This window comes from Aphelocoma coerulescens, chromosome 2, assembly GCF_041296385.1.
Source record: "Aphelocoma coerulescens isolate FSJ_1873_10779 chromosome 2, UR_Acoe_1.0, whole genome shotgun sequence".
NCBI classification, from domain to species: Eukaryota; Metazoa; Chordata; class Aves; order Passeriformes; family Corvidae; genus Aphelocoma; species Aphelocoma coerulescens.
In genome coordinates this window covers 58,843,607-58,871,116 of record NC_091015.1, presented here as the reverse complement: position 1 = coordinate 58,871,116, position 27,510 = coordinate 58,843,607, and the positions used below count along the sequence as shown (strand labels likewise).

General features: G+C 37.0%; 1 protein-coding gene across 7 annotated transcripts in view; it reads right to left on the bottom strand.

The window, feature by feature from the left end:
* EZH2 (enhancer of zeste 2 polycomb repressive complex 2 subunit) overlaps nucleotides 1–27,510 on the bottom strand; it is a 49,986-nt gene that overhangs the window by 8,629 nt on the left and 13,847 nt on the right. For 3 of the 7 annotated variants that reach the window (XM_069007737.1, XM_069007731.1, XM_069007732.1), the window contains exons 3-13: nucleotides 20,265–20,388; nucleotides 19,632–19,760; nucleotides 16,554–16,670; nucleotides 15,067–15,205; nucleotides 12,760–12,903; nucleotides 12,092–12,194; nucleotides 11,367–11,530; nucleotides 4,834–4,925; nucleotides 3,635–3,875; nucleotides 3,030–3,199; nucleotides 2,568–2,662 (exon numbers count right to left, since the gene is read on the bottom strand). In XM_069007737.1, coding sequence (XP_068863838.1) covers nucleotides 2,568–2,662; nucleotides 3,030–3,199; nucleotides 3,635–3,875; nucleotides 4,834–4,925; nucleotides 11,367–11,530; nucleotides 12,092–12,194; nucleotides 12,760–12,903; nucleotides 15,067–15,205; nucleotides 16,554–16,670; nucleotides 19,632–19,760; nucleotides 20,265–20,388 — 1,518 coding nt within the window. The remainder of the gene's footprint in view (nucleotides 1–2,567; nucleotides 2,663–3,029; nucleotides 3,200–3,634; nucleotides 3,876–4,833; nucleotides 4,926–11,366; nucleotides 11,531–12,091; nucleotides 12,195–12,759; nucleotides 12,904–15,066; nucleotides 15,206–16,553; nucleotides 16,671–19,631; nucleotides 19,761–20,264; nucleotides 20,389–27,510) is intronic. The other 4 variants (XM_069007733.1, XM_069007735.1, XM_069007736.1 and 1 more) reach the window with 4 other exon arrangements.

Below are 27,510 nucleotides of genomic sequence, written 5' to 3'. Positions count from 1 at the left end.
ATGCAGTGAACAGCAGTCCAGCAGAAGGTAGGGACAGGAGAAGGAAAATGAGAAACTGGTGGGAAAAAAAAGAAAATATTTTCAAATAAAATTTACTAAGTGGCCTCTGAATAGGGGATGAGGGAGAAGAGGAAAACCAAAAATAATAAAGAAGCAGAGCTTTACATGGCCTTAAAACCAGTTCCAAAATAGAGGAATGAGTGCTGATTAGTTAAAGCAAATGCAACTCAGCTCCCAACAATGGAAGAAAAACATACACATGAAACAATGAACACTACTGAAGCACACTCTCCCTCCAGCATACACCCATGCTTTTCAGAATTCTTTCTTCATTCAGATTTTTTATTGGCTTCTATGCAAAGTACTCACTTGTCATCAAGGCAGAGTTTTCTCAAAATAACAGATTAATTTGGTACACAGGCCAGGCTCTGACACTTACTGGTTCTCCAAAAAGCAACTCTATTAAAAGTCATCTTCTCCCTCTGATCACCCTTATTACAGCTATCTTAACAAAAATGACACAGGAAGGAGGGAGACAAGATATTTCACTATCCAAGAGGGGTGCAGTCTTGCCAGCTAGTTGTTCAGTATGCCCATGTGGGCACCAAGGTGACTTGGGAAATAGGCAAAGTCTTGCAAGAAAAGATTTTATCTCTTCTCAAATCAGTTACAAGAGGCCAGCAAAGACAGCCTTTTGCTGCTGCTTTTCTCTTTGGTGACTCTGCTTTAGCTCAAAGCCACACACACATGAGGAAAACCTGCCAACAGGTAAGACCCCTGCAATGGAAAAAAGCAAAAGGAAGGAAAGGGTGTCCCTGGCTCTAGGACTGGATTTACTCTAAGAGTGAGCAAACTCAACTAAAAGAAAGGTAAGAAACAGGAGAAGACTTCCAAATGGTTGTCCCAATTGCTGGTTGTGGGAGATCTTCAGAGTGCTCAGGTTACAGCAGGATGTAGGTGGGCCAAACTGCTTTCCTTTTTGAAAAGGCTACTGCCCATAGAAGAATGGAGACAGCTCGATTGCCACATATTCTGGGGCATGACATTTGTAAAATTATCTCCTTCCTTCAATGAGAGTTTAAAGAATTAAAGGGCACTTCAAAACTAAATTGCTACCATGATAGGTTTTATATTGGCAACTAATAAAAACAAAATAAAGTCAAGAAACCCCATGCAATGGTGTGTGCTTTTATTTACTTGGGAAAAAAATACCCTAAACTAAAAAAAGTCTGAAAACTCCTCCAACAATGTCAGCCTGGTAATCATACAATCCATTTCAGCAGCAAAAATACATTTGAGCCTTTTGGCTACTCTTTTCAAATAGATGTAGTGGCACCATTTTTATAGCAACTTGCGTGAATCTGACAGCAAGCTAATTCTCAGCTGCATATTCCAAACTTCCACCATGGCTAATAACCTAAATTTAAAACAGCCAAGCCTACCAAATGCCCAAACACTTGAAAACTGTGCCAAGAGCATTAAAATCAATAGCTTTTGCTGAGAACAAAATCTCTTCCAGATGCTCACTGAATCTTTTCCCAGCTCACGTTGCCTGCCTCTATGCTACAAAGCAGAAATATTCTACTCCACATCAACAGGATCTTTGAACCAGTTCAGGAATTTCCCTAGGCCTGGAAATAATAAATAGACAAGCTAAGACAGAAGCAAGAATTGATAGGAGAAGAACTGGAAGGACAAACTTGGGGGAAAATAAGGAAAGTTGAAGGGAGAAATAGGAAATTATATGGAAAAAAGTGTACTTATTGCTTGCTAAAGAAATGTTTTTGCTAATTTTCAATCAGCTTTTATCTCCTATGTTCTTATCTCTGGGAATAAAAATAATCAATGCAGAGCTGCATTTTCCAAACCTCAAAATTCTCAAAGAAAAATGCATTTCACAGATAGACAGTAGCCACCAAGTCTGCAATTTCAACAGAAATTAAGTCATATGGTCTTTGCGGCTCCAGAAAAAGCTTTATTTTGTTCTTCATTGCAGCTTCACTTCAAATAATAACTTGTTAACCTGGTTCTGTAGTTGGTGTTCTAGGTGCTAATGAAACTGGGGTGCTACAAAGGAATAGTCTCTCCTAAAGAAAACAAAAGGCAATCCTACTAGCTTGCTAGAATATACTTCATCATTAACAAAAAAGGTTTAATCTTAAAATACCATATAATCATTACTCAATCCCATTGAAACGCTTCTAAATTTTATGTTTATTGCTGTAAAAAATAATTATACCACACTATCTTGTATGTTGCAACAAGCTGCATAGGTGATTTCTAATCTAAACAGAGTTTTGACTACTTGCAGTAATACACCTACAAGAACCTGGCTGTTAAAGAGCTTAAAAATAAAGGAGAGGGAAAGAGAAGAGGAAGGTTATACTTGCCAAGGCAGCAAGACTTTTGTCTGAAACTAAAACACCATGTTGTTTTACTGCTGCAACTTTTGGTTTTGGAAGCAAAAGCAGAAGAGTTGCACAACTTTTCCTCCAAAAAACTTTCTGTTCTGATCCCCTGTATCTCCAATTTATTGTTATGCTAAGGGTATTTAGTAACAGATTTACCTGTGTTTCCTTTTCTTCTTTCTGGGAGGAGTATCAACATCTTCAGCAGGGACTGGTGCAATAATACTAGATTCCTTTACTCTAAACTCATACACCTAACAAGAGATACCATAACACATCCACGATAAATCTCTCACTAGTACAAAGTTGCTCATATTCTAAGTTAGTATGATTTCCTCCAACCAACAACTTACAGATTATATCCAGTCATAGTGTCTTTTCAATACATTTAAAGTTGATTATTTTTGTCATTTAAGAACTGATAGTCCAATTTAAACCTCCTGCAAGTTTAATTTTAAAACAGTTTTAAAACAATTGTGGTATGAATTCTGGACCATAGCATTCTTGGGAAAACCAAGAATATTAATTACTTTTCCCTTTTAGTAATCAATACTAGTATTTGTATAGTTTAGTTTTAAAAGCAAATTGCTATCATTCTTAGCAAGTAGCTTCCCTTCTTACCTGTCTGCATGTTTTGGTCCCAATCAGTCTGGCAATTGCACAGAAGTTGTCATAGTAGGTGCCAATAAGAACTCTAAACATTGAAGCTTCTGCACCACTCCATTCCACATTCTCTGGAGGCTCAATATTTGGTTTCATCTTTATAGGTGTTTGACACCTAGAATTTGCTTCTGTAATAAATAAATAAACGTAAGGCTACGTTTCAAAATTTACATTGCCCTCAAAAATGTCAAATCATTAGCTGCAGTTAAAAACTATCCCAGGTTTTTTGTTGTTGTTTCCTAAGTGCCAGGAAAAACAGCACTTTTCACATGCCTCTTACAGAAGCTAACAGTAGCTACTCAAATTACATGACCAGTACATAAATTGAGACAATACAGACATTTTCTTTCAGTTGGATTAAACTCATATTATTATTACTCTGTCTTTTCACTCAGTTCCATACATTCCAAACACATGTTTTCTAGGATTGCATGGCCCAACTTCTTCTATTTTTTTTTTTTTTTTTGTTGAGGTTTTTGGGTTGGGGTTTCTGTTGTTTTGGTTTTGTTTCATCCTCTCAAGCACTGCAGCTCATTGAATGAAGCAGCACTGCCCAGTCTTACCAGAGGAACTGGATGTTTCATCTTTCTTTTCCTCTTCCTCTTTATCATTGTTTTCTCCGCCGGTCTCGGTGCCAGCCTCCCGGTCGCTGTCCGTGTCCTTTGACTCCAGCACGTTTATGGTGGGCGTGCTGGGCCTGCTGGTGTTGTTTGGGAGCCTCCCCCTGCGGCGGCCGCCGGGGCGCTTCGGCGGGGTCTTGATGCGCTCGGCAGTCAGGGCAGCTGCAAACTCCTTTGCGCCTTCCTGGACACAAAACATCACCATTTACAGCAAAAGAAGTGAGAAGTGCTTCTTTCACTTGTGGTCAGGGCTCGTGGGAGAACACCTTCTACTTGCATACTGAGTAACTTCCCATTGTTCTACAAAATAATGACGTGCACAGAAATTCCAGTGAAAAGCCCTCCAACCATGAACACAAGTACTTGTGATAATACCATGAAAAAAATCTACGCTTACTAAGTACTTATGTCATCATTTCGGTTCACCTTTTACTTTGGCTGCCAAGTGAAAAATAATTCAGTAGTAAATTTCTATTTTCTCAAAGGACAGAAAAAAATTAGAATTTCCCACAGAAAATACCTGTAAAAATACAAGAACTCTTCTTGCACATTGTACTTAAACAATATGTGTTCTGCATTTTTTAAAATGCAAGCATTGGTAATTTGTTTTCTAGTGAAAAGGGGTATGACATTGTGTAGCAAGTTTTTAGATGGGAAAATTGCACAGTTTCTCATACTAAAAAATTTAGGGGAATTTTGAGAGAGATTTAAAATTATATTACTGAAGATTTCACTTTATTAATTTCCATCCTGTTTCTTCTTAAGAGCACAAGTCCTGGATGGACTGTGCCTTTGACAAACTAAAAAAGCTTTATAATTTTTAGTCGTGATATTATTTACAGGAGAGCTAAGTCTGCAGTTCCTTGACTAGATTGGGCACAATAGCAGAAACATTATCATTAGTGGATAGTAGTATTTCTTCCCTACAAATATCTCAGGCTACATCTACAAGTATTCCTACTCAAGATGACTGCAAGTTAAATTTTTTCTTTCACACCAACTGAAGGTAATATACTTGACTGCAAGTGGCCCACAAGCAGATGCACTATCCTAGATCCAGCATGTCCTTAAACTAAGCATATCCTGCTATACTGCAGCTAGCACTAGCACTCAGTGAGTTGTGACATATAAAATTATCTTACCAAATGTTGATAACAGTGAGGTCCACAAGGCTTATTATCTAATGCTGTTTCTGTATTCTTTCGTTTATAAGTATTAGGAGTTGCATGGAATGCTGTTGAATCAAAACATCATATTTTTAAGTTTTCAAATAAAAATACATTCAATATCTAACCTGAAACAGTATCAAAAACACAATATTACCAAGACATCACTAAAACCAGAGTACAAATATTAACAAATAGTAAAAAACCCACAAAATAAACCCCATGTAGTGACATATGACTTACCACTTAAATACACAGAGACAGTACATAGTTAAAGTTTCACATATCACGGAATGGCTTGGGTTGGAAGGGACCTTAAAGATCATCTAGATCCAACCCCTCCCTGTCATGGGCAGGGACACCTTCCACTAGACCAGGTTGCTCAAAGCCCCATCCAACCTGGCTTTGAACACTACCAGGGATGAGGCAGCCACAGCTTCTCTGGGCAACCAGTTCCAGTGCCTCGCTTCCTTCATAGTGAAGAATGTTTTCCTTACATCAAATGTAAACCTATCCTCTTCCAGTTGAAAGCCGTTATGCCCATTTACATCAGCAAAAATAATCCTCACATCTCTTCAATGTGTAAGATTCAGCTGTTAAATTTCTATCTTGTCAAAAAATCCAACCCCATGCACACTTTGGAAAGGTAATAGAAGCCGCTTTGCATTTCTCACATAGTGAGAAGGACACATAAGCATTTTTGCTCTATTAGTTTATCAGCACCGCAGCTAAGCTGACAGGATATAAGAATTCAGTTCCTGTATCCCAGCTGCAGGGTAAAAATGAGTTAGCATTGCACAGTGAGTATGGATAAGTGAGCTAAGCCTGCACCTTGCAGAGAAGCGTCTGATCCTGTATCTGATGGACTCTGTACAGCTCTGTAAAAGCTGCAGATTGGTGACTCAGAAAGGAGCAGGACTGGGTATGTTACACGTGCAACATGGAGAGCAGAGTTTCCTACCCATTCTCTCTTGCCAGAGCCAGCTCTCCTCCTGGGCAAGCCCTGTCTCCCAGCAGGATGTTTTCAGAGAGACTGACTTTTCACAGTTTTGCTGGAAGTCTTGGGAACTCCTCTGTACCCCTTAGACAGCTTTTCTGAAGCCTGGAAAACCTGCCACTAGAAGCTCACCAAAACTCTTACATTCAGGCGCCCACATTATATTAGGAGTTTTTTGAGACTCTATCGTAAGTTTTCTGCAATTCTCTTTTTAACAACAACTCATCTGTGCTCAAGGAAAAATTATTTTGTTTTTTAGAGAGAGAGAGACAGATATCAATCAATATTTTTTCCCTCAAAATGTGTTAACAGTGGCATACAGAACTGCAATGAACAAAAATGAAGAATGGACTGAAATTTAAAATTAAAAAAAGAAGAGACTACTCAGTGCTAGCTGTCTGTTTGCTAATGCTCCATGAAGGCCCCGAAAAGATGCTTAACTGAAAATGTGCAATTTCCAAGCTATGTAGAAGCACTCATGCTGCAGTTTTACCACAGCTGCAGTTGGGCAACTGTAACTTACAGTGAAGGTTTTAAACATTCAGTGAATAAAAAGCGCTAATGTTCAAAATTAAAGAAGAAACCCCTCCCCTCTTACCCATATTAATCTAAGAGTGCTGTTCCACACCAACACCTCACACACCTCCTTCATTAAGCCACCACCATAGGCTTTCCTATTCATCTTATTTCCAGATCATGCTCAAGGCTTCTCTCTGTATGTCCACTATGCTTTAAAGACTCAACTTCTTAAATACAGTTCCTTCCCTTTTAAAGCGGGGGGGGCAGAGCCCACATGTCTTCCCAGACAAAGCTTTTAAAAGCAAATTTCATTTCAGTGGTCTGGTTTGCAGCATAGCTCTGCAAACACTTGTTTTGGCACCAGTGGGGAGGGTGACCAGTTCCATCTTAGAACCGTCACTTCACATTTCCCTCCCAGAAAGGAGGGTGGGTTGAAAAATCAGATCACAAATTCTGCAATATTGTGCCTGTATTAATGATAGCAGCACATGGGAACCCCCCAGGAAAGCAATGTACTCTTCCAAGGCTTTCTTAAAATGGTATAAACAATATAAAAGTATCACTAATTAAACATTACATCCCTTTCTCCAGACAAATATATTATATTTTATAAATCTGGAAACACAAAAAAAGCTTCCCTCTTCTATATATGGGCATATAGATATATAAAAATTATTTACAAGCAAGTATACAAATGTAATTTATGTATATCTTTGCCATTAGTGCTCTTTCTTCCCCCAGATTCCAGTTAAAAGCTTTTATTGCTACACCACTTCTCATGTTTCACATATCCCTCAAGTGTTCATATATTCTGTAGGTAAAATATGTTACACTTTGTTACAATAACAAAGAAACCATGCAATTTAATGCAAAGTTATTCCACCTTTTTTCATCTTTTAAGAAACAATGAGACGATGGGAGCCCTTTACCCAAAAGTAGGGGGGAAACCCCCACATTTTTCAACACTGCATCTTTAAATTTACACAGTATACCATTTCATTCAGGGTTTATTTCCATTTAACTGTTTTACCTCTTCTTCATTCTACAAGGAAAATAATTCTTCAGCAATGCAAAAGATCAGTCAAACATTTCCAAGCCATGATCTATACCAGACTGCTGCAATGTACAGAAATCAAAGCTATTCTTTTTATATGTCACTTGCAGATGCAATCATTTCTCTCAAAAATTCATTTCTGCAAGGTCCTGAAATGAGTATTTTTTTAAAACTTGTTTTCCTTTAGAAAATGAAGAAATGCTTAACTTGTAATATAATGAAGCAAACCAACCTTTGATATTTTTAAACCTGTGAGACTTCAAAAATAGGCTACATCTGATACTTAAAATTAGAATCATACCTTGTGTTTGACTATTTAAAAAACACCCAACATGGTAAAGACAACTACAGTCAAAATCTACCACCTCTGTTGTGAGGTATTTTTTTGTGAGGCTTGTTATAAAGAAAGGACCCAGGACAAGAACAAAACTATTTGTATAGCTGTATTATGAATTTTTAAAATATCAGTAGTAATTTTTTTCAAAAAAATCACAGAAGACTTTATAGAATTTCCTAAACACCTGAAGTCTGCATTTCTTTAACAATTTCCTTTAGAGAAATCATTCTAAAATGGCTTCACTGACCATGTTTTCTGTCTTCGAGATTTATTATCTGTCTCATCCCCAATGGGCTCAGCTCTCATTTTCCATAATGTGAAAGCACACAGGCAACAGTTTAGCCTGAAATGTACATTTGCTTCACAGTCAAGCTATTTGGGAAATTCTCCCTACCTGATATTTTTCCTTCTTCTAAATTCTTTGTTAGTCCAGACATTTAGGCATAATTCCTTGCTGTCAGCAAATGAAGTCGGTACACAAGTTTTTTCAGTTATGTCATCACCTGCACATAAAGGGATTGCCAGGTCGTCAAGGGGACTTGACACGTTAAAAATCTAATGATAACTTTTCCTATAGTTAACTCAAATGTTCTAGAACAAAGATTGGAAACTCCACAAAATAAGGCTAATCTTAACAAAAATGGGATCTAAGAGGGGGAAATACAAAAAGCAAAACCAGACCTAATAGAATTCCTGGATTTTATTAATTCTCTATGCCTTCTCCAGAGATTTACACCTTTCAAAGCACAAATCTGATCACTGTAGCCCACCACATTACCAAAGTAATTCATCAAAAATGTCATCTGCAGAAGCCAGCACAACATCCCATAGCACTTGGCATGTGCATGAAACAGAACATAGAGGCAACTGTAGAAATGTAATAAAAGTTAAATTGTCAAATTGTTGCAGAGACACTGAAAATTGCTACTGCAGCCTTCCAATAACCAAAGCAGTCTTTTTTTTTTTTTTTTTTTTGATGAGTTACTTATTCCCAGCAATGAGCCTGGTGAATTTGACCAACAGCCTTAAAATTTCACAGAAAACAAAGAGGCCAAACAACTGACTCTCTCAGTCTTTAACAAAAAATTTCCGTGCTCTAGACAGACATACAGACAGACAGAGACAAAGACAGAAAACAATCCTCTTTCCTTGATGTAACTACAGAAAAAAGCAAAAGGAAGCAATGCATCCAAAGCAGTGAGCAGTCATTGTTGCGGTGGAATTTGGGTATGTTTTCAGGGAATGGCAACTGAAGAGTCAGTTTGCTACAGTCACAGTCCAGTCCAAGAGAACATTGAGCAATCTCTTTGCAGTGATCACGTATCAAATACATTGTTATCAGTGACAATGCATGTGCTGCATAAGCTGCCACAAAGAGCATTGTCATAACCAGTAATTTCACCCTCCAGCTGACACAAAGGTACATCTTGAATGCCTCCACAGTGCAAGTGCTATTCATCCCTCTTTCTGCTATGGCCCCGACATCCTGAAAGGATGATTTAAAGATTGGGCACATTTAAGTACGAGGCACAGTTTAAATAAAGCCTTGGACATACACCACTTTGGAAAGAACACCAGCTTGCATCAAGAACATCACCAGCAACAAGAACTTAGGCAATCTTTTAGTATAAACACTTTGTCTTCCATCTCAAGGTTATGAGCACAGAGAAAGGAGGCACAGTGCTTTTGGTTTAAGGGATGCTGCTGGTGTGAGAACTGAGGTCCTTCAGCCAGCCAGTGACATGGCTCCGGACATTCTCACTGGCTGAACCTAGCACCCAACAACAAGACAAAAAGTACAGGACTGTGAACCCATTCTTCACAGCACTTACAAAAAAAAAGGCTCCCAGAGGTGGTGCCTCAAAACTGTGGTCCAGTAATACCAGGTTCCCCAGGTAGCAGGTACCAAACATGATCAACAAAACCTTTCAGTTCTACTTCTATCAGTCTGCAAAAATGACCATGAAATGCAAATCTATATAGATTAATGAAATAGAGTCGTGAAATATATGTGTGTTTTAGAGGAGCCCCCACCTTCATTGAAGAACTCCTAAAAGTCTATAAAATCATTGAGAAAAATGTCTAAAATCACTGCAGCAGAAATACCTTTAAGTCTTCAGAGGTGCCACTAGAACAAGTCTGTTCTCACTATGTCCAGACAATGTTTTTTTGTTGACTTAAGAATCAAAATCCTTTTAAAATGGCACCCAATCTCTCTGCTAGACTATTGAGAGTGTCAAGAACGCCTAAAACCCCTGCCAGACAAATGGATTGCCAAGAATCAGCATACAGCTTCACCTCCCTGTCCGACAGAATAAGGCTGCACACAGCACTTCTTGGAATGAGTTCTCCAGGCAACTAAGACACTAAGAGATCTACAGCTTCACAGAACATACTGTGTTGAAGCTGGCTGGACAAGGCAGCAGCTTACTCCAGAAACTGTTCCTAAGTGTTATGCAGAAGTAACAAGCTTTCTTTTATTTTTTATATTGTATTTTCAAGGAAGGTCTATCAACAGAATATAAGGAGAAAGTGAAACTAACAGACCTAACTCCAAAATGCACAAGTACTAAAGGAACTAGGAACATGAAAAGCTTCCCCTTCCCCACCATCTGAGAACAACTCCAATTCCTCCTCAAACTGAAAGGCAACCAAGGGATACAAAAAAGCAGCAGCACTGTGCAAAGCCTTCAGTGTGGAGTACAAATACAGGCAGATTGCATGTGTGCTGGATGAGGAGCTGCTGACAAAGCACAAGGATTTCCAATGAACATGCACGCACACTCACAGTGGAACATGCAAATGAACAGCTAAGTCAAAAGAGAAAACTAATTTGATATAGAGGGCATCATAGTATACTGCTACAAGTTGAAACCACTTCATATTTGACTGTTAGTTTCCCCTTTACATTTAAATCTCTGTCAGAAGAATAATTGTCTCAAGTAGCACTTCAGAATCTCTTCACACTTTGCAAGTGAAAGCCAACATCACTGCTAAGCTCTTGTTAGCTTGTTGGCCCAAAACAGTGGGGCAACAAGAAAGCAATTCTGCGGAAAGGACAACACAATTTCTAAAACGCAACTCTGAAACAATTTTTGAAATAACCACCTACAAGTAAAGTGGCTAGAAAGTAACATGGGAAACTAAAAGATAAAACTGTTCATGAGTGTTCATTCTCCCTACTAGAAAATGAAACAAGTCTAATGAATAACCAGGATTTTTAATGGAAAAATACATCCCATTCTCCATGCACAAACTGAGAAAGTGTAACACAGAAACAGTAGTAGAAAATAATGTCATTTTCTTGCAGACTATATAAAGAGAAGTGACATTTCTGTTTCGTCCAAGTCAGGAATTCTATACAAAGTCCTAAATGCAAAAAGGATAACAAACTACCCACACAGGTGCCTTCGTTTTTCTGAGGCATAGTTTTCACTGAAAAATAGTATCAACATGTGCAAGCTGTTTTCATAAACTTTAGAGATATCCCTGCTTTTATTTTTATTTCTCTTTCCTTCCTTCTACATTGCATCTTACGGTATTTTTAAGTTTCCTCACAAAAATAAGTAAGATATATACAAGCACACTTTAATTGTACTTACGATGCAAGAAGCAATCATATTTAAAACAGCGTCTACAGAAGAGTGTGTGAAAAGAGTGCAGGCTTTGCTCCCTCTGAACAGATTTAGCATTTGGTCCATCTATGTTTGGTGTGCACTCAGGAGGAAGAGCTCCAGGAAGCTGCTGCTCGGTGAGTTCTTTGTATCTTTAAAGGAAAAGAAGTTATTTATTAAGTATAATTTTTTTATAAAAGTATTTTTTATTCCAGTGCCACTCTGCATTTTCAATGACAACTTAAAAAAACCTCTAAGAAATATGTGCCAGCTAAAAAGGTCAACCTGTTAGTGACATAAGCTATTAATTCCATTCTCATTAATACAATTTGGCTAGGAAAGAATGCATTTGTTTTCAAGACCTACATCACCTCATACAGAGTATCACTAACTCCAAAAAGGAGATAAGATTTTTTTTTCAGCAGTTGCTTTTATTTTACCACCTCAAAAAATAACTGATTATTAGAGACACAAACACACCCACTTTTCAGTAGTTTAAAAGGAAGGCTAATAAACACTTCTGTATTGTGTGACTTGGGGGAAAGAGCCAAATCCCTTCCAGTGTCACTTGCAGAAGTTACACAACTGCCACAGAACTAGCTGCAAAGGAGACCATTCCTAATCAACAAATATTTAATGAAGGATTTATATCATAGAGGAATCTTTGTTTCATAAAGCAACACAGCAGTATACCCAAAGAAATACGTTCTTACTTCTCTTTCAATTCTTCTGCTGTACCCTTGTCTGGAAACATTGAGGAAATGGCTTCAAATATCTTGTCAGAAGGAAATCTCCGAGGTGGGTGGGTTTCTTTCTCTGTGAAGGAAGTGAAAAATTTGGACAACAAAAGAAATATATTTCTGCTCTTTTGCTACCTCAAGAAGGTGTTCAGAGAAAGGGGGAGTTTGCCAAACCTCTAACATAAAAAAGAAGTAAAGGTTTTTATTTATAAATTCCTTACAATTTTAAGTGTGTTTAATTTTACTGTGTTCAGTGATCTTTCCTGATGAGAAAAATCTACTGGTAAAATTTGGAGAAACCATTATTTTACCAGCAGATGGAGATGGAAATTCAGAACTATGGCTGCTTTAGAATAATGATACATCATTTTCTGAGGAGTACCAAAGCATTTATTAGACAGATACCTGACAGATTTTTGGTGCATTTGACTGCCTCAGTATGCCAATAAACAAAAAATGGCAAAAGTGCCTTTCATGGTGTTCTCAATACAAATCTTTAACTGAATGACAAAGGAAATTATGAAAATTATGCTACTTTAGACCTGAAAACTATCACATAGGAAGATGGGTTTGAACAAATTTATTGAGTGGTTAAAGAAAAAGTTTTGGGTTTAATTTATAAAGTCTGCAGACAGACATACCCATCCTGTTACCTTCCCGATCTTTTTGCTTGTCATCTCTTTCATCAGGATTGTCATCTCCATCATCATCATCTTCATCATCACTATATTGACCAAGGGCATTGACCAACTCAACAAATATTTCATCATTGATAAATCCACATTCTGAAATTCAGCAAAATTAGGAGTGAACAGAAAAGCACAAGGTGTATATGAAATATTTTTAATCCTCCCTACACTTTAATTAAATTAGGGAAATGCTGTCATTTATGAAAAGCAATTTTGTCGTTTTCCCCTCTTAAATTGCAGTGTATGAACCAAGACAAGTTAAAAGTGCTTATTATTCATTTCTTAGACTGACAACTGGGAAGGGAAGAAGAAAAATTTCAACAATTTTGTTCCCAACTCCCTGTGCTACATACCAGTATATATACATATATATATATATAAATCTCTCTTCCTTACAAGATAAAAAATACTACCAGCTAGATCATTTAAGAGATTTTATGCCAGAATCCCAGTTCCAACATGGTTGGTTAAGCCAGTCTGAAAATGCATGCTAGCAGTCTATAAACTAATCCTTAGACAGCTAAGGAATCTCCAGAGAGATTTTTGGTTGGTAGTTCCTTAGCATCCACTTCCCACAATAGACCCCACCAGCTGCGTGATAAAAAAATAATACAGTTATAGACAAAAAATTCAAGAGAAAACTGAAAGATACAATGCTGCATATATCTATTTATTAGATTATATTCTGCTGTGACATTCAGATGGCAGAACGGTTTAAATAACAAGGCATTTCTGCACAAGGGAAAAATCATAGTTAGTGCTGACAGAGACTATTTTTCCAAAAAAACCCAAATAACCATGAACTGTGTGGGAACTGTAGTGCTTATCACCATCCTTTTGAACCTGGACTGGGTTTGGATGTCAAAACACCTTGACAGAAAATAATAGATTTATTACTATGTAGACAATGAAAACACCACTTGGATGTTTTAAACAGACTCTTAATATACACACACAGGTTAGTACAAATTATCTCCCAAAAGTGCAATTACAGAGCTAGTTTAGAATTCTGACTCTTACATGGGAATGCCTCTGGATTACAGATTCCCACAGTATTTACATTTAATTACAGTCACACAATACTAGTCATTGGGATACTAAAAAAAGTCTTTCTTATAATATAAAGAACCCATAGTAACACTAATTGCCATCATAAACGTGGGTCTCAAGATACTCAAACAGGATTAATTTTAAAGCTAAACTCCTTTGATAATAAATTAATCAATAATAGGAGACATTCACTAGTAATGTCATCATTTTGACATAACCAGTTTTCTGACAGGGATATCAGCAACCCGTAAATCTGTAAAAATATCCAAAGCCCATGAAACATTCCATGTTTCTTATGAAACAAAGGCACCATCTATCCTGAGGACATTAACAAGTCTAGTGTAGGGATGAGTAGCATTTATTATTGAATCACAGGCTTAACCTTCATGAATGGTACACGATGAACTCAAAAAATGTGGTTCTCTCTCAGTCACTTTTTCACTCAGCTTTAACAGGTATATAATTAATTTTAAGAAGCTATTCTCTGTTTGAGTGAAGGGGTGGAGTGTGTGGGTAATATTTCTGTGAAGAGGGAATTACATTAGTCAAGAGAAACCTTTACAACTCTGAAGTTGAGGCTCAAACAAGCCAGTTCTGAGGGAGCACAGAGCAAGTGAAAGGTCACCATTTCACTGAGACTTTAACAAAGTAAGAGACAGATTACACTGCCTGTAGTCCAGATCCCACACAAGAGAACAGGTAAACTAGACCTAAGAATAAATATATATAATGTACCAACAGATGCACCTTTGCTCTATAAGCTGATTTACAGAGAGAGGGTTTTTTAATAGCTAGCAAGTTCCTTAAAGAAAGGAAAGTAAAAAAACCCCCACAAACCTACAAGGGGTTATTCTGTTGAATCACATTTGCAAATGTTGTCATTATCAGAGTTTTGTATAATTCTCCTGCCACTTTATGCTATGCAGGACACATTACAATATCATATTCCAAAGCTCTGAGCACAAAATTGAATACCAAGAATCACTGTATGGTATAGGGAAAAAGTTAGTGTGCTTAATTTCTGCAGACTACTGCTTTAAAACACTGCAGCCTTATGAAAATGCAGAACAATACATTTAAATAAGAAAGTCTGTTATACCTAACATTTACACAATGTAGAGATTCTAGATATTTAACTGTAACAATCAAGCATCAGGCCTTAAGCAACACTACAACAGTAATTTATATAGGAAGAAGTGATTAGTATACCTGAGTGTTTGGGCTCACCTCTGTCTCCATGCACTTTCCCATCATAATTCTTGATCAGTTCTTCAATAAATGTACCATCCTGGTCAAGCACCTCATCTCCCATATATGGAATGTTATGTAAAACAGTTTCATCCTCTACCTAGGAACAACAGTTATGATCAAACAATTTTAAATTGTGTTGCTAAGTGACCATTTCTGCATTGTCTTTCACAATCAACAGGAGTCTAGCTATCATAGTAAACTAACTGGCTTCACTGCTTTAGCACATTTACCATTAATTAAAAATAAAACAAAACCCTCAGTGACTTTCAACAATGTTTTGCATTCTCAGTGGCTGGCTCAAAATACTAACATTAGCTCCTATTCTTAAGTTTCCACAAAGCCTCTACTATGGAAACTCATTAAGTTACCTGGCTTTGGGAAGCTTGCATTTGGTAAATTCATTCATTCTCCCTTGGTTCTCTCCTACAGTAATGTAGGAAACCACAATGGGAACCACCCTTTCACTGTTTGGCCAGAGATAAGAAAATATTTTACAAAAAGACTCTAAATTAAAGTTGTCTAAAGAGCAAATAGAAAAACATGCCTGATAATTTAATCTGAACTCCACTGTCTCTTTTTTTTTGACTGCATAAAGACTAAATGCATTAATACTCCCATGTTTTATGAGTGGAATTTATGGACCTTGATACTCAGCTGTATCTTCCAATACTACAAAAGAACCTTCTATTGTTAAGAAAATAAACTTTCCTGCTGATCATGATTCTGCAGCAGTCCAAAATATCCAAACACTGATAAACTGAAAGCAAGGAGAAAAATGTGTGAAAGAACTCTGTACGTATACTGATAAAAAAACGGTTGTTTAAACCACTTTGTAACAATTATTATCAAAATAGCCAGTCAGCAAAGGTGGTCAATATACAAAATGATGTGACAAAGACTTGCAATAAGGTAAGCTTTTCAAAAAGTCAAATATCTACATCAGAAATCTAATGTTATGGCTTCTGCATACAGTGAAGCTAATCTGGAAAAAAAAGGTATACTCAAATATGAGAATGATCATTACGGGGGGGAGACTATTTCAGGATTAAGTTCCCTTTATCCCACTAAAATTACTATGTTGGTTGATTACCTTACATAAAAGCATTCATATTCCTCAGAAAAACCTTTCTCACTACACTAACTGGATACTTCCAAATAAAACAACATTTGTTAACAGCCACACAAGACAATAGGTCTCCTGAATTAAATAAACTTTACAGCAAGATTTTAGAGATCCTTAGGTACATTGAGGACAGGGATTTGGTTTGTAAACTTACCTTTCTCTTTATTTTATTTGGAGGAGCTTATTTCTGATTATGACTGCCCTATTACCAATACCTAAGATAGGGAGGACAATTGGCAATAGAATTTTGCTGGCATGCTTTTAAACTTAACACCTCCCTTTTCTCCATTCCTTTCTCCTCCCTACACTTGTTTAAACTTACCATAAAATTCTGTTGAAGGGGAGACCAAGAATACATTATAGGCACAGAAGCAACAGCATTGAGAGTCTTCAGTGGGATGACTTGTTTTGGAAAATCAATGTCGCTCGTAACAGAGCACTGAAAAAAGAAGTTGAAGTTACACTTACATAGCAATGTCAGAAAAAAAAACCCAAACAAAACTAAATCACAGAACACTCTACAATGTACAAAATTCGAAGTTCCTCAGAATTAGCTGTATCAACCTCTGAAAAATGCATCAGTTTTTTAAGGCATAATAGGAAATATTTTTAGCAAGAAAAGAACATCAAGAATTATTTCTATGTCAATAGCTTTGCTAATAGATCATGATGGGTTTTTTCCACTTATTATTAAGTGGCTGTGATAGCATTTTACTCAGACTATTCAACCTACGATACAAATTAAGTTTGGTATCTCAAACCAGATTTAGTACCTGTTGCTGCTGCTACATTGATGTTAGTGTATTTACTCCGGCCATCTAAGAGGCAAGTGAATTCCCCTGGCTCCAGATCAATACACTGCAGAAATCATGTATTATTTATGTCATAAAAACAAATAAAATTTTACTTTTACACCAGCAAGACACCTTATATAAATAAAACCTCCATATGTCTTTTTAATTCCTGTTTCCCCGTTATTGTCTGTTTATCCTATCCTCAAGTCTTTTATTATGCTCACTGCTTGCAAAGGAGAAATGAAAGCTAACTCTTAATATTAAACTATGGATACATCAATGAATTTTTCAGCTACAGGACTTCTGTTTTGGAGATTCAGAGATTAATGCTGCCTCCAAAGGATAAACAATCCATAGAAACACAGAAAACAATTAGGTTATTCTTGCATCTAATAATCAACGGTTAACAAACATAGATCAACTTTTCTCAAATACTTGGACTGCAGTATGCAGAGCTCTGGGAAAAAAGTTACAAGCAAAAGCAGATGGGAACATACAAAGCTAGGGGAAGTACAACAGAGAAGATTTGGAGGTAGGTCAAACAAAGTTTAGAACAGCTATCATAGCTACCTGAAAGGAAAAAAGGAAGTGGAGACAAAAGATCTTTCTCCTTTCCAGAAGGGAAAGATGAACAGAGCTTCACATTTCTAAAGAAATACACAAAGTAATGTAACAAACAATATACAGAGACAGTACCCCGGCAGAATGACACAAGCCAGATTTATTCCTTTCCTTTTTAATCTGCAGCAAATGAAATTAAATTTCTGCTGTGTATATTAATATTCTAGACACTGTCCTATGCTACTGCTTTATTCCCATTTCAGGTTAATGTTTAATTTTCTAGCTAGCAGCCATCAAGCATATTTTTCATGTATTTTTAAAGAAAAAAACAAAAGTAAAAGAATTAATTACTTTTATCTTTGGAACTAGAAGTCTCAGGCTGACAAATGGGCTACGTCAAAATGACTCTGTTCAGTACTAAGCCTCAGTTATGCAGCTCTGTCGCTCTGGTATGGAACTCAGGTTAATGTCTGGTAGGCCTGCACAGGACATGTTATGGGCTCCAGTTGATGCTGACTGGAGAAAACCTCTGTCACCAGCAATGCCCTGTGGTCTTCACCAAGCACAGGAAGGCTCTCACACAACCTTTCTATTTCTAGCCAGTGTCTTATGCAACTCTGAAGAAATTCAGCATATTGAGAAAAGAAGATTTTAAAGTAGTCTTTTAAAGTCCCCACCATTTTTTCATCTCGCTTCTCTCACTACAAATTATGGCAACCTTAAATCAAGCACTAGAGTTCTGATTCATGAGACAGAGACTGGCTTGAATGCAGTAATTAGTGTGTTCTATCAATACAGGCATGAAATTAACATATAGAATAGTGAACACCACACTTGAAAGAAAAGAAAAAATGAAGAGGAATGGTGAGGAACAATCTTCTAGTAACAAAAAAAAAAGTGAAAATTGGGTGTGTACTGTGTCAATTATTATCAGTTCTGATCCCACACAATAGCTATAGAGCTGTACATGAGCAATTGCATATTCAAGAATGCTGAAAAGAGAACACCCGAAGTCCTCACCTCCTTGTGTTTGAATGTGCATGCACACAAATGCACCTCTGTGACACACTCCCACTCCCCAGTTCTCCACTAAAATTTTAGGAAAAGAAACTCTGCAAATTTCCTTGAAGATAAAGTACTTTGGTTTGCCTTTTTTAACCTATTCACAGTAAAGTCTTTTCATTCTTACCCTACTAAAGAGTTAGCTTTTCAGATTTTTACAGATAAAACATCTTCAAACTTGTTTAGTTTGAAGAAGTGCCTAAAGAGCAACTAAGAAAGAAGGTAAATCAACCTGGGACGAACATAGAAATCTGGAGTGGGCTTAAATAACGGTTGAAGGTACTGTGACACAGGACACAATCCTGAGTAACATGCTCTAGGATGACCCTGCTTGAGCAGGAAAGTTGCACTAGAGGATATCCAGTGGTCCCTTCCAACCCTACCAATTCTGTGGAAACCAGTTTAGGTGTTCAAATTATGCCACAACAATGGAAGTGTTTTTCAAAATTTAGCACCCAGTCTGCTTGTGCAACACAAGGATTCGTCAATCTAACTAACTCCTGTTAGGACCTCTGTGGTTAAATGACTTTAATTAATATAAAGAAGACTTTGTCAAGTGGGTATGTTCACAGCTTTCATGTACTTTAACCCAGGAAGAACCAAAGTAGCAACTCATTTGTACAACTGGGGGAAAACTCCAACAGGAGCAAGACTAAACTCCCAGTACCATGGAGACAAAACAGCTTGATTAAAGGATGCTGAGGTATGATCCAAGCATTATCAGAAATAAAGAAGTTTCGCTTTTGTGTGTCATTCAAAGCTAGGTAGCCTGCTACATATTTACTTATTTATTGCTTTACAGAAGTCATATGATCAAAGTACATAATAAATAAATTCTTTAAGACACTCATACAAAACACATTGAGCTGCCAAGTCATATCATGCTGAAAAAAAAATATAAAGAACAGCCAACTTTCCAGTAATAAAACGAAAACGTGCTAACAACCTTGTAAGTGGAATTACCACAACACATGTTAACCAACCTCCCTGGTCCCGCGCAATGAGCTCACAGAAGTCATGATGTGAACAGGCTGTATCCTACGTTGTTTCCATTCTTGATTTAAGATTTCAGTTCTTTCCAGTATCTTCTGACGGTTAGAATTAAACATACTCTAAAAATTAACCACAACATTACAAATAAATGAAAGACTCCAAGTTCATCTGTTAGCATCTTAAGGCATTATAACATTTAACCAGACATGTTATAACAAAAAAAACTGCTCAAAACTCAAACATACAAATTTAGTTTAAACGCCAGTGAGGTTCAATATACTTCATTATCCCTTTCTTCAATTCATACCATTTTCTCACATTTAGAGAGTCACACTTTTAGCATGGAACTAAATTCTAAATGGAATTTGGAAGAGTGTGCAGCTAAAGAAGTTGCCACATTAGCTCTCCACAACCTCTTTTGATGCTTAATATTCTCAACCCATATGATACATATAAATGTATCATACCTGTTTATAAGACCATAGAGTTAAGACAAGTTTTCAGTAGGTTGACAAAGTATTCAATGAAATTTTTATAGCAGGTGTTAACCACTGGACACATACTTCAGAAAATAATCAATACTTGTACAATTTTACAAGCAATAGAACCAAAAGATAAAGTACCTTTACTTCATCAGCACGTCGGAACCTCTTGAGCTGCCTCAGTCTCATATATTCTGATTTTACACGTTTTCTCCAGCAAATTGGTCCCTTCTCAGATTTTTTTCCGGTTTGACCCATGATTATCCTACAAGAGACAATGCCATGTCAGTATTACCAAATCTGACACCACTGCTTACAGAAGAAGTTAGACAGGAGAGCAACATTCCTTTAATATCTTTCATATCCAATTCCTTTAATTCCTTTCAATCACACACTTGCAATACCATCCCAATCCAAGAGAAAAAAAAGGAAAACATATTTAAGTGATAGGCACCAGAAAAGAGTAATTTTGATTGCAAATCAGTGGACCCTTCACATTTGCACTTCTAATACCTCTATACAAAAAGGTATCTGATGGATTTAAAGGGGTGAAGAGGAACAAATCAAGATTCCCACTGCAAAGATACATGCTGGAATTCTCGCAAGTAGCCTTGTAAATTAACTTCTGGAGATCTACATTCATGGCAGAAAAACCCCCTTGCAGGAGGGGTTGTCTTCACTAAGACACCAACTCCTACAATAGACTTCTGAAGGTGACCTCAAGTACAAAGAGGTACCCCAAGGAGTACCCAGCTCTCCCACCGAGCCACTCTAGTGTGAAAAAATTGTAGAAATTCAGACAATGAATTTTGAAACAGCTAGAATAAGAGACTTTGCTCTTTTGTCAAGTATTCTATAAGACCACAAACTGCCCACTGATTCCACTTTACGGATCACCCTCCTAGTGCCAAGTGGTTCATTTTTATGTTACAGAACTGTTGGCAATGAAGTTGTATTTTTATGTTATAATCCAAATGCCTTGCTAGAATATGCCAATCTGCTCCGTATTTTTCAAAACCAAGGACCGTATGCTACAACGATGCTGGCAACGACTATTTTGACAGCATCCTGAAACTAAACCACTACATCAAAGACTGTCTTCTTCTTAAGAGCTGCACTGTAAAACCTACAATCTTTCACTCAATAGCTCAAAATATCATTCGCAATAGCCATGATGGACTGAAAGGCTGAAACATCCAGTTGCTCAAGCTTAATACATTATCAAACGAGCATAACCAGTTCGAGCACAAACAATTCCAGCCCTTCTAATTACCAAGGCAGGTCAACATGAACAGAGAGTGTCATCTTTGGGCTCAAATCCAATGCCCACTGCTACCTCCACTGCCCCACACTACAGCTCCCCTGACAGTCACAGGTACAGCTTTATCCAAGTTACTGGAAGCTTACTGGTCTATTTTCAGCAGTTCTGTACAGGTCAGATTTGAGTTCTATCAGACTTTATGATGATGATGAGAGGGAGAAATCAATACAGAACCTGCTTATTCTCAAGACTATGCATTAATTTACAGTGAACAAAAAGGTAGTAAGCCTATAAGAGCCTGAACGCATTTTCATGCAAGACTTAATAAGATTTAATAATAATATTTTGTAAGAAAAAATGTTGAGGTTTTAGATTTAGAATGAAAAATAATCTACAAGCAAATAGCATAAATGCCAACCCAGATCATGGGAAATATCCTTCGAGGAATACAGGATACAAATAACTACATAATGCACCTGACTAGACGGAGGGGGAGGACAGAGAACCAACATGGGGAGGTAAATCTAGAACAAAGCATCAAACACAGTTACCCTGCTTCCATGTACAAGACAGCAAGTAGAATCCACCTGCATCTCATTTGCCACAACACCAGTGGTTACAAAAGATAAAAAATAAAACTATAAATAAAAAAATAACCCTGGACCATTCATTGTTAGAACACAGACAAGACATTCAGTGATTCGAAGTGCACAATGATATTGATTAAGGAGCAGCATAAAAGCATTATGAAGTATAGAAAATACACTGTATTACATGCTAAACTAAGCAAAGTAAAAATATTGAAAATCAACCCATTAACTGGAAACAAATCAGACATAAAAAAAGTACCATTAAATAACAGACAGTCTCAATTTTTAAGCAATACAGAACATCAAAATTGCTTCAGTTATGATTCAGCCAAAAGACATGGAAAAAGCATCAATGAACTCAAAAGATAAATGAAAGCTCAGCTGACAATACGGAAGTAACATAGCCCATACAACTGAAACACAGCAGATTACATTTACTTACTCTAATACTGCACCAACCACAGCCCTTCTTATTCTAGTTTCCTGGATAATAACAAATTACTCCAGCTTAAAAAAAAGCTTTCTTAACTGAAATTAAATTGCCAGATAAGCCCTGCTCATCGGAAGCAGATCTATATAGAAATCACATATAATTGGATTAAAAACAACAACAAAACAGACAAACCCAACAGAATTTCCATCTTTCTTTCATACAACTTAAATACAGCCCCATGAAGACCCCACAAACAAGGATTTAAGACCTGAGAGAAATACATCTCCCCCCCCCAAAAAAATCCAATCTATTCAATTTTCCAGTAATGAACATCGTTGTTACCTGTTGTATTAAAATAGTAACAAAATAATACTTTATAAGAAGATCAATACTTCCTTTTAAAACAGCATAACTTAAACACACTCAGGTTATTCATCTGAAAACAAACACAGCTTATAAGAACACTCTCCCCTTGCATTAGTTTCAAGTTGCTATCTGGGGTACAGCACAGACAACTTAATGGTCAAGGCACCAAGTAACACATGATAGAAAATTAAAAAAAAAAAAAATGTACTGTTGCTTATGCCAAGTTATAGCAAGAAAAAATTATCCTACATAAAGCCATAATGTTAATGTGCAAGAGTCAGTGGGATATACATCATACAGTAAGTCCAATATGTACAAACAAATTAGAAACTACTTCTTAAATGGCAAGTCCATATTAAGAGAAAAAGCACTGAGTGGAAAGGAAGCATATGCAAAAAGAGAGTATAGAAAAATTATATCTAAGGAACAAAAAGTGTCCTGGATGCATGTCTGTAAAAAATTTTCAGGGATTGTCAAAATTAATATATTAATGGTGTCTCAGCAGCAGAGCCAAGTGAACCACATTTGTATGTTTTTGGGCAGTCTAACATAACCAAAGTAGAATTACAGTGTTGCTAACATATGTACTGTGGTAGGAGACAATCGGTTTTGTGTCACAAATCTCAGAAGAAAGTACAGAATAAAAATAAACCAAGGCAGGGGCAGGGCAGGAAGAGCATATTCATAGAGTTGATTCTCACAGTGCAATTGATCTATCATCCTCTCATTAGGACTATAGACAAATGCCACTGATGATTTTTCATGTCAGTTCAAAGGTTGTCCCCAAAACTATAAATTTAAGAAGCAAGACCTGAAAAACTGGGATAAGAAGTTTTGCAGGCAAGGACAGCCAGCGTTGGGAAGCAAAAAATGAAACAGAACTATGAAAGTAGGGTGCTGGACACTACTTCCATCCCTGAAAGCAAAAGTAATTTGGAGAATTAAAAGGCTTCAGGGAAACATCAACATAATCTCTGGGGCAGGTTCAGGGGCGTAGATGCTGTCTCAAGCCTATTAGTGGTCTACTTGCCTAGTATTTCTGTGCAAGACAAACCTCTCCCAAATCACTTTCTCATGCACATTAACAGTAGAAATGGTGAAAGTACTCTGAACTGTAACAGACTACACAGTTCCCACTTGGCTAGACAAGACAAAAAACCTGTACATTGTCCTTAAACTACATTGTATGGGAGTCACAGCTAGGACTGCAGAGCAGAGAAACTAGTGAATGTTAAGATCAATTTGTCAGAACTCATGTACTTTTCATATAGTTTCAGAATATTCCCTATAGCAGCCGAAGTGGCACAAGCTAAATCCCATCTGTCTGAGAATAGTTAATCCTGTCTTAAGACAGCACAGTTTGAAACAGTTTCCATGTAATAAATAAAACATGATACTGATTGTCTTAGTGCAATGGTCTGATTCTGAGAGCCCCTAGGCCTTGTCCCTCTTCTCTGTCCCCATTTCCCCTTCTGAATCCTGCTAGCTGTTTGTATTGTTTTAAAATCTTATTCTTTCCCTTTTTAAAAAATCCTTTTGATTAAAATGGTCCAGAGAAACCATCTAACTGCCAAAGAGCCAAGTCCTGCAAAGTTCTATCCGAAAAAAAAGGAAAAAAAAAAAAAAAAGAAACTGTGTAGCAGCCAACTCAGTTATGCATCTCCAGAACAGATACAAGAAAGCAATCCTAACTCCAAAGCAGCGATACTGTTTCTAGAGAAAGCTCTTCTCACAGAGTGCACAATGACTTCCACGCAAAAGCTGAGCTAACCTCCACAGATCTCACCTGGCATCATAGTAAGGAGGGAAACCTTGCCATAACTCCTTGCATCCTGTGTGCAGAAAAGAGAACCCTGTGGACTGTCTCAATCCATACTGGGCAATCACCCCAATGCCACAGCAAAAAAAGGAGATAATTATACTAACAGTGTTATTCCAGACCCCCACCAAGTACAAGAAAAATAAGAAAACTAACCTCTCTTAAGGAGAACAATAAGAGGGTACTAGGAATGAGACCTACTAAAGCCTCCTAAGCACCAATTTAAAAGAAAAACCTATAAGAATATAGAAAAAAAAAAGACATGACTTTCTTTTCAGTTTCTACTCATACTTGCATAGCTGGAAACGAAAAGCAAAAAATGGCAGTGTCCTAAACCATATACAGGTGTTTTTTAAAGAAACCATGCTTAGCATTTCATAATTCTGTACAAGACCCACATTATTTACAGTAAGTTTTTAAGAAAATTCATGCCTATAAGCTTAAATCAGGCAACATTTACTTTCAGCAGACAAATTGTGTACAATACATCTAGGATTCGCAATGAGACAAAGTGTAGAACAATTTCAGCTCAAATTGCTCCTGTTTTGCCTACAGAACATAGAAATAGCCTTATTTAAAGACAACCTCCTATTTTTCTTTGATCATTTTGGCAATATCCATCAGTGACAGACAAGCACACAGATAATTTTCTAAATTAGGCAGCCTATTCAAACAGTCATACGGCTGTCAAAAACTATATTTAAGCTCCTCTGGCTACCATGCCAAATTTCAGGAAAAAAGATAAATTAATGAAAATTTTCAACTGAGAAGCATGGGCGAACAAATGAGGGGGCCTGCCCTTTTGAAAGAACACTATTAGTTTGCAATTGTGCTTAATATTACACAATATTTTAAACTGTAGAAACATTACATTATCTTCCCACTACTCAGGATTCCTGTTTGGACATATTTATGAATTAAAACATTTTTTGTACAGTAAAGTATAATTTACAAGTTCTTTTTTTGTGAATTTATCTACACTCATAAGGTTATTCACATACTTTAAATATATGCTACTAACAATACAGCACTTCACAGCACTCTTAACCACCAGTTTCAGTGCAGGGGGTGGGGGGACAGTGAGGTTGGAGGAGAATATAAAACCCAGTGGAGAAACTGCATTTGAAATCTGATGCATATAGGATAATGAAATAAGTAATCATGGTTTTTTGATGCCTAGAGTAATGAAGGTATGAAAAAATTCAGCTGGGGCATGGGGCACGTAGGGGAGAAGTACTGCTTCTACCTCCCACAAAGCCCAAATGCTTTTACACGTGCTTCTCAGAAGCTGGAGGTCCAAAGGAATGTATTTACTGCAGAACCCTGCTCAATGGACAATACCACAGCGCTGTTTGATCTCTCTTCCAGCTCACCCTCAGCATGCCCACAGCCCTGTCTACAGGGTTGCCACTGACTGCAGTGCTCAAAGCCTGCACCTGCGCTGGCTTCAGGAGCTGTCATTTCAAACTCTATACACTTACTGATTTAGAGACAATACTACATCATGAAGGTACTCACCAAAGTAACTTGCTCAGCAGGGATGGCACCTTACCATCATCCCACCCTTCCCAACTCTTTATTTTCACCCCAGTACAGCTCATTAACTGGATTCAACTGAGCAATGATAAATAAAAGCTCACTTTTGCAATTGTTTCCTGAAATACAGATGAGTTTCATGATCCCATCCATAGCGGTGGCTTCCTCTGCACAACTAAAAAGCAGGAAGAATTTTATAAAAAAATCAGACCAATACTAGAGAAAAACTAGTGCAGGCAATGAAACCACAAATAGGCACTGGTTTCATACATCAGTGTGCTCTGGAGTGGCATGCATGCTCTTTAGCTGTAAGCTGTTATCAGATCCAGACAGTATACAAGTCTTTCAGCCTGAGCTTATGCAATCTTATTAATGGATAAATTATTATATAATATACCCTATCTGAAGTCAACACAGAACTCCTTCAAGCATCTACAAAACTTAAAGAGAAAAAAAAACAAACCAAAGAAAACCAGCCACACCCCACCACACTCTTCTACATTTTTTCACAAACTAAAAAAAAACTTTTACTTGGGCAGCAGAATTTAGGACAACTTTCACATTCAACCAAAAAAGCAGAATTTCAGTAACGAAAGGGATTAACAAGATTTTTCCACAAACCTGCAAAAATACTTGCTAGAAAACAGAAAAAAACCAAACACCCCCCAAAAAGAATGCATTTCAGGTATCAAACCCAATGTGTTAAGCTTAGAGCTGAAGTTGTTAGTTTTACCAAACTACCTCATAAAGAACTCATATCATCTTTTCATTACAGGATTTTACGCAGCACAATACAACAAAATGATTGTTCAACTGCAGCTACCTATTTTTCAGATATGTTAAACTAAACTTTACTGCTTAGAAACTCTTAGAAATTTCCTTTTAGTATTCTACTTTGTGCATCCTAAATGCAAACAAGATAATACAGTCTATGAACCTATCCTAAACCTTTCCAGAGTAAGCAGTTTCTAGCACTCTTACTACAACTATCAAGCACCTGAAAAAAGCAACCAAGCCAATAAAACACATACATATTGCCAGACTTCAAAAAAGCTGACTTAAAAATTAATTATAAATTAATGCTTTAATCTACCAGATCTGTCTTCAACATTTATACCAAACTTGGGATTCTTGGGGGGAAAAAAATGGTCAAAACCCAATATCCTTCTTTTGGATTAAGTAAGAAAAATTGTTCACTGCTGTGATTTCAGAGTTTCTAAGTCTGCTAAGTTATGCAGGCTGTAGGTGTGGGGGCAAAAATGACGCTCACAGAATCTCAAAGGGCTTTTTACCTGTGCTGTTATAGAAAACACACAAAAAGACATGGCTAGAAGTTTTATAGTTGCCACTCTGCTTTCAGGACTTTCTAAAGCAAAAAAACC